An 11,968-nucleotide genomic window follows, 5' to 3' on the forward strand; every position below is an offset into this window, starting at 1 on the left:
TCATGTCTTGAAATACGAGTAAAACATCGGTTAAATGTTTCAAACCCAATTACTTTATCAATGCACGCTTCATATCAATTTTCACTTCATGGTTTTCTAAATTTTCTATTTTTTGAAATTGTGAACATTTATTAAATTTATGAAAATAATTTCTAAAATCCGGCCATTAATCATATTTAGGAAAAAAACACACAAAATGAAAACTACTCCCTCCCTCCCAAATTAAGTGTCCCAACTTTATACTAACTTTAGTATAAAGTTGTGCTAAGTTTGAAACACTTATTTTGGGACGGAGGAAGTAGTAAAGAGATGGGGTGCCAGAAGATTCGTAAGCTAAGATAGTTATGAGTGGAGATGGTGCGGCCAACGAAACTGTACATACCTGGACCAACAAACAAGGCCCCACACAGTTGCTACAAGCTAAATTGAACATTTTTTAAAATTCAAGAATATTATAGAAATTGATTAAAAAATTGATTCAAAAACATTTTTCAAATTCTGGAGTATTGTTTTTGAATTCGCTAACATTTTATGAAATTCATGATATTTTTATAAATATTTGGCCATCCTTTTTAAAAGAATCGGAGCATTTTCTAAAATCATGCTGTCGATGACTTTTAGGGAAAAAAAATCAGAAGTCAAAAAGGGGTGTTCAGAGGATGGTACACTAACGCAGCAATTGGTGCTCTCAGAAAAAAAAAATGGCCAGTGGCTTCCCCCAGAAATGGACTAACCAATGAAGCTATGTGTAACCGGGCTAGCAAAGGAGGCCGAACACAATTCGTATTTGCACGTCCCTCCACGGTGAATTTTGAAATTCAAGAATTTTCTAAATTCTTGAATAATTATGTATGAATTTCTTTTGCAATTTATGAATATTCTAAAACTTATTAACATTTTTAAAATCTACAAGATTTTCAAAATTCATGAAAAAAATAGTTGAATAAAATTTTCAAACTTCAGGATTTAGTTTGAATTTCTTGAACATTTATTAAATTCATGAATATCTATTAAATTTGTGAATATGTTGAAAAACTTGGTTCATTTTCTAAAATTCTACGGTAGCCGCGTTTTGAAAAGAAAAAACCCACTGAAAGACCATTCAAAAAATGGGGCGCCTAGAGTTTGGTAAGCTAACGGAGCGAATTGTGCTCCAGGGAAATAGTTGGCGGTGGCACGTGTCGGGATGTTCAGTACTGTAAATGTCTCGTGTCTGTATTACAGGCCTTGACGTTTATCCATCAGCGTCATCTTCGTCAATGTAACAAAGGCGCTTCGTGCTCCAATGGTGATCCCGTCGGCGATGATGACCGCCTCTCCCAATACATGGACGCCGGCGTAGGAAACTCTTGGACAATCTCCACCTCCGTCTTCCGTCTCCAGCAACCCGCCGGTGTCCATCTAGCTCCGTTGTCGCTGTCCCTCAAAACCGCAAGACATCTTGACTCCCACCGCCAACTCCTCCTAGCCATCGGAGACGTCGAGATCAGAGTCCAGGCAGGAGAACCTGGATCCACTCGCGCCCACCGTCAGAGAAGATGCCGCCGGCCCGAGTTTCACGGACAGTTCTTATCAACCAATCGTATAACAGTGACATCCACTACATACGAAATAAATGTTTGTGTGCATCATGATGATGCAGAGGCCGGGGTCTTTCCCCTTTTTCGAAAAAAACTACATACGAAATAGAATAAAGGCAAGGCAAGGGCAATTATTTCACGTATTATGTAGAGCTTCTCTGGCCTATTGTGCTTACTCACCTGCCACTTGACCTCAAACGAACACACGCGTTTTGTTGTGTACAAATGATGAAACTTTGAGGAGACAAGACATTTCTGATGAAGACATTTGATTAAGACTATGTGCATCGCAATAATGCAGAGGTCAGGGTCAAGCCTCTTTTCTAAAACTTGTCTGATCTGCGTGCCGCCATTAACTATATGTATGGATAATGGATCAGCAGTATGCCCTTGGCTATAAATGTATATTGTTTATGCCTAGCTAAGAATAAAATGATATCCACGGATGGTGCATCAGGCATAAGGTGTGTTGAAATTTGTGTATTGCTTCCTGAAAAAACTCAACGTGCATCTCTAAAACTGTGAAGACTCGATCACGTGAGTCAGTAAGAACTTCAGTCACAAAACTATACATATACATACTTCCAACCCAGGCCACAAATTGGATCAGTTGTCTTCAATATTACAGGATCAAGACAATCATAAATCAAAACAAAAAGCCACATATGGCAGCCCCTAATGCTCAATCAGGTATTCAGATGCATAGATATAGGTCTTGTCAATTTAAGAGAGGTTCACAACGTAAATGTATCAGGGAAAGGATCCAAATAAGGGGTAACATCTGAAAGTATTGCCCAACAAGAAACTGCAGCATAGCATCATGCATGTAGCGCCGAACGTAAATGCTAGAAATGCATTTACATTATTCATCTCAAAGAGGAGGCTAGAATACAATGTACTCCCTCCGTTCCAAAATAGATGACCCAACTTTGTACTACAAAGTTGGGTCATCTATTTTGGAACGGAGGGAGTAGCACCGAAGGGAGTAGCAGCAGCAGCAGCATAAGTAACATCAATTCTCCTGTTGCCAGCAAGCAAATGAGGGATTTCGTAGCAGTGCTTGTAGTTCAAAATTCTATTGCTACTAAGTACAGTACTGCTTGCTGTCAAACTGAATCAGATGGCTGAACCTGTGTACAAATGCATTGTCTCCTCAAAGAGGTGGGGAGCTAATAGTTCAACAATTAGTCCCATCCTGGCATCACATAGATGATCTTTCTAGCTTGAGCTTGTACATGAAAGGAAACATGAACATATGAGTCAACGAAATTAAGATCACAATGTTTTTAAAATCATGGGAATACGGTAGTACCTCAAGGCTGCTAGCTGCTGATTTTCTGAAAGATTAGAGTAGGGCGGTTGGGATGTTTACCGGCAGCTCTCTCCATAGCAGCCTGTGCAGCCGCCAGAGTGCTATCATGCCAGCCATATATTGCAAATTTGAGAGTAATAAGGGATGGGATGTTTTCCATTCCGAAATCGAAAGCACTTCCACCACTACCACTAGCAATGCTAGAATCGGATGAGCTGTAGAAACAAATTCCAATTTCGAGTTTTTCTAGCTTAGGCATGGATCCTGCTTCAAACACCATCCATTTACATGATTCCAAAGAGAACTTTCTCAAGCATTGGAACCCAACTTTTTGGCTCACTGTGAAGGTTGTACGGCTGTACTTCCCCAGTCCGGTCACCTCAAGAATGAGCAAGGCCGGTAAGTTACCAAGGACCCGCAAATCTTTCTGCGTGAATTTCTTCACCTGTAGGCGCAACAGCTGGAGGTTTACAAGGGAACTCACCCATTCCGGAACCTGCTCCACATGTGAGCCCTTGGTCATGATGAATTCCTGGAGGCTAAGAGGAACAGGGCACAATGGTCCCTGTCGTAAGAAGCGCCCCCCACAAATAGTACTTAGAGAACGGATGTTCTGAGTGCCTAGATTGCCCAGAGCAGAAGCAATAGCTTTATTAGTGCACTCTTTCTTTCCCTGTTTAACTCTATGTACATATATGGAATCACCTTCAAAATTGAGGGCCAGCTTCCTCAGGTTCTGTAGCTGTCCAAGTTCTTGCGGGAAGTTAAATGGCTGCCTATAGACATTGACCTCTTCCAATATCTCCAATGCTTGCATCTTTTCAATTCCATTTGGGAACTTAACACTACTGTCATGAAGCATATCCACCAATCTTCCAAGATTCACAATAGTTGATGGTAATTCTTGTACCAGGGTACCTCTTATGTCCAGCATCTCTAAGCAACGTAGATGGCCGATTTCTTCTGGGAGCTCACTTACTTCTGTCCATCTCAGGTTCAGGCGCCTTAACTGAAACAATCTCCCAATATTTGTAATATGGTGGTTTTCCACTTGGTGGCAAAGCTCAACATCCAAAACACGCAAGTGCCCAAACTCATTGAGAGAAGGGATTTCCAACGAATGCCCAAACACATTGAGTGATCGGACATGAGACAATACCATGCCAGTCTTTCTTATAGAATTTCCTTCATCATCAACTTGGAGAGAGAGACGACGAACTTTGCTTTGCGTCCCGCCAACTATATACGGAACACCAATTAAAGTGACAAAGTTCTCTTCAATGGACTTCGATATGATGAAATCAAGAATTATGTCATGAACTCGACAACTCTCCACCTTACCATATTCATTTGTCCATGCAACTTGGATCAAACTCCTATTGAGGAGCTCATTAAAACACCTTTCTCCTAACTCGTACGCCGTGTATCTGCCATCTTTATGAATGAATCCCTCAGCAATCCATCTCCATATTAAGGCTCTCTTCTCAATAACAGAATCTTCTGGAAATATACTCAAATACAAGAGACACGTTTTCAGATGGGGAGGAAGATCAAAGTAGCTAAGTGACAATATCTTTATCATTGCTTCCACGCTAGGATTCCTCTCAAGTGCACGACCAATTGAATCATTCACCTGATTCCACATATGTTCTGTTATTTCCATGGTAGACAACAAACCAGAAATGGCAATGATCACCAAAGGTAAGCCACCGCATTTCTTCAAAATTTCATCAAAAACTTTTTGAAGGTTTGAAGGGCAATCTTCATTGGAATCGAACAATCTTTTGTGAAATAGTTGCCTTGAATGCACCACATCAAGTGGCCTCATATTATAGATACAACCACTACATGATGACCGACATAAATCTGCGACATCATTTATACGAGTAGTGGTGATTATTATACTGCCAGAACATGTTATGGGGAATGCACACTTAATAACATCCCATGCATCCACATCCCATATATCGTCAACAACAACAAAATACCTGCACATGGATTTATCAGTGTTGCTTTAATGTGAAGATCATACATTATGAAGTTTTTCTCATTGAAAGTATATAAAAAATATAAAGTAATAACATATATAATTCAAGCGTGCACATTAATTTGTGGATTTTGTGTTCTCGAGCTCGCCTGCACCCTTCAATTTAGGAAAAATGGTCAAAGCTGAGTAGTAAACTTTTCTTCTAAAAAAGCATTATGCTGATAATTGATGCTCAACTCATGATTTTTGTTCTGCGAAAAACAAATGATGTTTTAAATTGTATATTTAATAGCTCATATTTTGGTTTGCCTGTGTAGTTACAGATCTAAGTAGGAATTAGCTACCCTTTGTCTACCCTACATTTTAGAATGTACTTATGTGTTGGCCAATAAAGAAAAGACCCACAATAAAATTGAGAGACGGTTTATGGTTAGGATGAAGGAGTTGGTTATAATTGCATTAGAAACCATGCCCTAAAACATCAGCAGTCGAACCCTTTTATTCTAAATAAGGTAAATACTAAGGCCTGCAAAGTGATCTGAACGAAACTATTGTCCTTACACTAAACAAATAAAATTGCAGTTTAACTTGTAACTCATTTATATAAAATAGTTTGTAATTCAACCAAGCTCAAATGTACCCACAACGGTAAAATGTAAAAGGTAAAGAAAATCAGAAAATTCTATATTTTTGCAATAAACTTCGTTGAATGTTACACACATGCTAATTTTCATGAAAAATATTACTAATGCTCTGGACAAAAAAGTGAAAACAGTGCTCCAAGTGCCTTAAAAAATTGTCTTTTTAGGGCATCAATTTTCTTTTTTTCTCCTACAGCATCAGGAATGTTTTTTCTTCACGAAAATGTGTACGCATGTAAAAGATTCCACAATGTTTTTTGAAAAAGATGTTAGTCTTTTCTTGTTTAAATAGTTTTATTATTTTACAATTCATAAGGGTGCATTTGAGCCCAGGAGCAAACTCCATGTCCTTCTTCCTTCGACCAGGCATGGATAAGCACAAAGCTAAGGTGCTCTGTTTTATTAATTGCATAACTAAGTGCGCACTTAATTATGGAGCACTCGGTTTATCAGAGATAGTATATAAGAATTTTATTTTAGGATGAATGTATAATTCAATTCTTTTAGAGCTATGGAATTTTGTGTAGTGAAATAGGTTGCATGCTCCGCATGAAAGTTCATAACCTAAGGGAATTTTGTTTTGGGGGAAGTAGTATTAGGGAATGGGAACGGGAAGGGTGTAGGACTTAAAGTCCCTTGTTTGATTGGAGGACAGTGGAATTAATGACGAAAGGGGAAAATGAGCATTCCTAGAAAGATCCCTAGAAGCTACGACACAGCCATGCATGCGCCGAACGTGCCCTAAACGTCGCCCTCACAGACAGCCATCGACCCCTCCCTCCTCCTCCTTGTATATCCCCTACCACGACACTCTTCGGTGAGCACGGACGTGTTGTTGTTTGTTGGAGACGATAAACACCTGAGGGGCTCGACCTAGCCTGTTTGCCGGGAGAGCATGAGCTGCCACTCCAGCCACCACTGCCACTGGACGCCAGCTCCCCAAGGTGTGTGACGAGTCTTGGACCTCATGCCACATGTCAATCCTTGCCGGCCACAGGCCAGGGTTCTTTTTCTCAACCAATATTTTCGAAAACCGATCGGTTACTGAATATTTCATTGGACCCTGCAAAAATTCAATACCATCCAAGAAATTCAACTTTTTTGAATTTAAGCGTCTAGCTAGTCGTCAAATAGAGTCTGTATGCATGCACTAACACGAGCTTAATCCGCAACTATTCAGGTAGGGGCATCGAATTCCAGGCTAGGCAATCTAGTATTGTGTTCTCTATTCCAACTTAAAACTTGAAAAAATTGCGTTTGGTAGGACACATTAATCAAGCCCACGCCGTTAAGAAAATTGCAAAGCGGGCTTACGACTGGGATATAGGAAGTAGATCACATCTAAGATGGGTTAAACTTAGTACATTTTGATACTATTTTTCTAATTCAAAATTCGTTAGGAAATTTCGGGCAGGAAAAATTTCTGAATTTTCTGAGATTTTCCGGTCCCATTCAAAAAAAAAACAGAAACATGTATAAACAAGGCATAACATTAGTGGTTGAGATGGCCTAATGGTCGAGAAATAAAGGTACACAAAAGATCAGTATCGTGTCTGCTACATATCTAAACAAGTTTCTCATGCATTTGATGTTGACAAGCACAAATAGAACCGAACCTTTTGTGTGCTAGAACATCGGTGATCTTGCTGATGAGTTGTTGTATACTTCCTGCTTTTGTGCTAGCATAACCTTGACCGTTGACTTCACTGAGAATGGTTCTCAAGATATTTTTCAGGTCTGGGTTTCGCGACACTGATACGAAAGCCTTACACTCAAATTCCTCTTTGAGCCCTTGATAGACTTGGTTTGCAAGAGTTGTCTTGCCCGATCCTCCACATCCAACAACGGAGACCAACTTCAGTTGTTGTTTTGCCGACAAATTTCCATCCTCTTCATTGAGTAATTTCATTATCTCAGCCTTGGGTTGATCAATTCCGACAAGTTTTGAGGCTTGCTCAAATATAGCAAGAGCTCTAGGGTCAAAAGTTGTATTGTTGGTGTTGGAGAAGGCCTCACGAGTCTTGTACCTTTCATTCCTCTTGCCCACCTCAATGGTAAGTTTCTTCAGCTCTTGGATCTCATTTGCAATTTGACGACGGGCCTTCATTTTCCCCAACTTCCCTAGGGAGTTCTTGATCTTCTCAATGAAGCCATCTGGCTTTTCATCTTTGTCACCGACGCTTTGCATGAAGTCGTCGATGGCATCCTCCATGTCGTAGGACAGCTCCCGCACCTCATTCATCCAGACTTTATCCTGCGCATCGGGATCCTCCACCTCGGACATCTTGAGGAGAAAAGCCTCCATGGCGGCGAGCTCATGAGTGAGAGACTTGATCTCCTTGCGCACTCCCTTGAAACGCTTGTACTCGTTGCCTAGCAGAGAGGCCAGCTTCTCGAGGACCGGTTTCAGGACCCCGGTCGCCACGCTGACGAGAGCCGACTCCATGGTCGTGTGGTAGCTGAGAGCTCGCCCAATGAATTCTGCGTGGACCTCAAGCTGTCCGAAGCACTGACAGTGCCGTCAGTCTACAACCTGAAAATAGGATTAATCGACGATGTAAGCCACTACGCCCAAGCATTATACTGTAACACTGAACAAGCTAGCTACAAATCGCTACCACGCCGGGCAACGCGAGACCAAAGAAGAGTAGTAGAGATGGGATTGTACTTGTTGTGGTTCCTAGATTTTTCTTGGGTAGCAGCAACCTAGATTTTACTTGGGAAGTTGTACCACGCTTGGGATTTTTCTTGAACGCACTGACGACAAACAGTTGGTTATTTCCTCTTGTGCGCGTGGTGGATCTGAACCCTGTTGGAGAGAATGGATTAATGGAGGTGAGGCCAAGCATTGATGCACCCAACGAGCTATAGACCCACCTGGTGATCGAAGCACGGAAATGGGAGACGGGGCATACCTTGCAGGACGGATCCGCCGGGCGACGCGTGCAGAGGAGAGACGAGGGCGAGCAGTGGGCAGTGGAGGGAGAAGGCAAGGGGGTCTGATCTGATTAGTTGGTGGGCAGGGGTGGGCAGGGTTAATGCATACTAGTTGTAGAGTAACCTTTTTTTTAGTCGAGTAGAGTTAACCAAACGCTTATAATATATTCCCTCCGTCCGGAAATACTTGTCATCAAAATGGATGTATCTACAACTAAAATACATCTAGATACATCCATTTCAATGACAAGTATTTCTGGACGGAGGAAGTACATACAAACAAACAAACAGGTGGTCGGACTAGTCATCGGGCCGTGCATGGCCCCCCAAATTCCACGTCCGGAGTTGATTAATTACCCCTTCTTTATAGTACTAACCTTGAATTTAATTATAATGGGGGAAAGGACACTCCAAGTGTTGTTCCATGCCCAGTTGCATGTTCATCCCATGTTGCTCCAAAAGTTCGCTCCACCCGACATTGCTAATAATTCATTAATCGTTTATTTGATGCTAATTAACCTAAAATAAGAGGGGAAAGGACGCCGAGTAGCATGCGCTGTCTCCATGTACTCCCTCCGTTCCAAATTGAACCCTTGTTATTGACAAAAGGAAGAAGCCAACAGCCTTCCACATAGCTGCTGGGTTATTTCTTAGTACCCTACTGACCTTTTTATATGTATAAAGCTGGGCCAAATGTCTTTTCCCTAAGAAAGACCAAGGAGCTGAGTAGTTGCTTGGATATTTCTCTGCTCTAGATGCCAAAGGGAGCAGTTGGGTGTCGGTGTACCTACTAGGCCGGTGCTTACTTATAACCAAGTTGTATACCGGTGATCTACAATAGAAAACCGAAACATGTATACAGTATTAATAGGGAAAAAAAAGAATGACAATGGCAGTTATTGCTCGTATTAGGTTAGGGCTTTTTCTGCCTTAATTAGTTTACTCGTCTGCCCATTTGTTAGTGAACAAACCTTGTCCTATCCTTTGTAAGACTTGTCAGATCCGTGTGCTCTCATTAGCTGTGCATTCTGCGCTGCCATTAGCTCTCTGCTCTCATTGGCTGTTTATACTTTTAATTCAGGCCAGAATATTGATCAGCTAGCCCTTGCTATAGTAGTCGACTGTGTTGTATATTTTTCATGTGGAAGAACAAAATGACATCCTCTTGTAGACGGGAAAGATTGCAATACAATAGACATTGTATTGATGGGGTGTTGGTGCACGTATATATAATTATAAGGAAAGGCCTCTACCTCAACTATACAAGACTAGGAGGTGGGCCACAACTCCAATATACATGCAACACAAAATACAACTCGAACACCCCCCGCAGTCAAAGCGTCGCGAGAGACACAGAGACTGGACCGAAACTCCTCAAAGACGGGAGTAGGCAATCCCTTAGTCATTACATCAGCAAACTGTTGCGAAGTCGGCACGTGAAGAACCCGAACACGGCCAAGGGCAACATGCTCGTGCAAGAAGTGAATATCTAGCTCAATATGCTTCGTACGTTGATGGAGCACCGGGTTGGCGGAAAGGTAGACCGCGCTGACGTTATCGCAGTAGACAAGAGTGGCCTTATGAACATCACAAAGCAACTCTTGGAGCAGCTGAGGGAGCCAAGAGCACTCGACCACAGCATTAGCCACGACGCGATACTCTGCCTCAGCGCTGGAGCGGGAGACCGTGTGCTGCCGCTTCAATGACAAAGAGATCAACGAGGGCCCAAGGTAGACGTAGTAGCCTAACGTGGAGCGGCGAGTGTCGGGACAGCCGGCCCAGTCGGCATCCGAGTAGGCCACGAGGTCGATGGAGGCGGAGGCCGTCAGATGAGTCCCAAAGACATGGTGCCGCGTATATAACGAAGAATACGCTTCACCAAGATCCAATGGGAGTCACGCGGAGCGTGCATGTGAAGGCACACCTGCTGAACAGCGTAGTGCAGGTCGGGTCGAGTCAGCGTCACGTACTGTAAAGCACCAACAAAGGAGCGATAAAACGCTCCATCGGACGCGAGAGACCCGTCCAGAGCAGAGACCTTCGCCTTCATGTCGACGCGGGTGGGCGCGGCCTTGCAGTTAAGCATACCGGCACGCTCCAGGAGCTTGTGGGCGTACTTCTGCTGGTGCAGAAAGAAGCCGTCAGTCCGGCGGACCACCTCGATGCCGAGGAAGTAGTGCAGGGGCCCCAAGTCCTTGAGGGCGAACTCAACACGAAGACGAGCAGTCAACCGCTGGAGGAGATCGGGGGCGGATGCCGTGAGGATGATGTCGTCGACGTAGAGCAGCAGATATGCGGTCTCGACTCCTTGATGATACACAAAGAGTGAGGCATCAGAGCGAGTGGACCGAAATACCAGAGACTGCAGAAAGGCTGCGATACGCTGGTACCAAGCCCGAGGCGTCTGCTTCAACCTGTAAAGAGAACGGGAGAGCAAGCACACAAAGTCTGGGTGCTCGGCATGGAGGAAGCCAATGGGCTGCTCACAGTACACCTGCTCGGCAAGATGGTCGTGTAAGAAGGCGTTGGAGACATCCAACTGGTGCACAACCCAGGCGCGCGAGACCGCCAACTGGAGCATGCGCGGATCGTGCCCGGTTTAACAACCGGGGCGAAGGTGTCGGTGAAGTCCACTCTCGCGCGTTGCCAAAATCCACGAACCACCCACCGAGCCTTGTAGCGCTCGAGAGAACCGTTTGGGCGAATCTTGTGGTGAAACGCCCACTTTCCAGTGATGATATTGGCACGAGGAGGTCGCGGAACAAGCTGCCATGTGCGGTTGCGCTGTTGGGCGTCGAACTCCTCCTGCATCGCAGCTAGCCAATGGGGATCCCGAAGGGCAACACGAGCGGAGATGGGGACGGGTGATGGCGTCGATGTCGAGGCGGCGCACACATACTCGTCGGAGGAGTAGCGCGTGCTCGGCCAAAGCACTCCTGCTCGGGCACGGGCAGTCACGGCGATGGATATATATAAGCAAATTATTTGTCCCGGTTCGTGGCATAAACAGGGACTAAAGCCCCCCTTCTATACCGGTTCAAGGCACGAACCGGTACCAATGGATGTGGGCCAGGAGCGCGGCCCATTGGTCTCGATTCGTGCCTAGAACCGGGACAAATTGGTCCAGACAAATCGGGACCAATGCCCACGAGGCCCCGGCCGGCCCCTGGGCTCATGAACCGGGTCTAATGCCCCCCATGGGTCCCGGTTCGTGAAGGACCGGAACTAATGGGCTGGCCAGGCCCGAACCAAAGCCCTGTTTTTTACTATAGTGCTACGAGATGGATCCACGATAACATCATTGGTGTACAAATACTTAAAAATGGAATTAGTGATAGCGTGAATCACTTCCACATTTGGCAAGCTAGGGAAGACCCAACTGTTCCTCTCCCTCCAGACTACCCAGATTTTTTTCCTTTTTTCAAAAAGGAGAATATCCACCGGCCTCCGGACTACCCAGATGATAGGCCGGTTGCATATTTTAGTGGGATAACAGAGGTGCCAGCGCCAG

The 11,968-nt window shown here is 44.0% G+C and overlaps 1 protein-coding gene across 1 annotated transcript; it reads right to left on the reverse strand.

Moving 5' to 3' along the window:
- Nucleotides 1–2,563: 2,563 nt before the first annotated feature.
- LOC123135243 (disease resistance protein RGA5-like) lies at nt 2,564–8,530 on the reverse strand. Its single transcript, XM_044554305.1, has 5 exons — nt 8,436–8,530; nt 8,189–8,329; nt 7,137–8,053; nt 2,893–4,880; nt 2,564–2,808 (listed from the first exon to the last, which is right to left on the reverse strand). The coding sequence occupies exons 3-4, from the start codon at nt 7,964–7,966 to the stop codon at nt 2,903–2,905; spliced, it is 2,808 nt and encodes a 935-aa protein (XP_044410240.1). The 5' UTR covers nt 7,967–8,053; nt 8,189–8,329; nt 8,436–8,530; the 3' UTR covers nt 2,564–2,808; nt 2,893–2,902.
- Between the last annotated feature and the right edge of the window lie 3,438 nt (nt 8,531–11,968).

This window comes from Triticum aestivum, chromosome 6B (assembly GCF_018294505.1).
Source record: "Triticum aestivum cultivar Chinese Spring chromosome 6B, IWGSC CS RefSeq v2.1, whole genome shotgun sequence".
NCBI classification, from domain to species: domain Eukaryota; kingdom Viridiplantae; phylum Streptophyta; class Magnoliopsida; order Poales; family Poaceae; genus Triticum; species Triticum aestivum.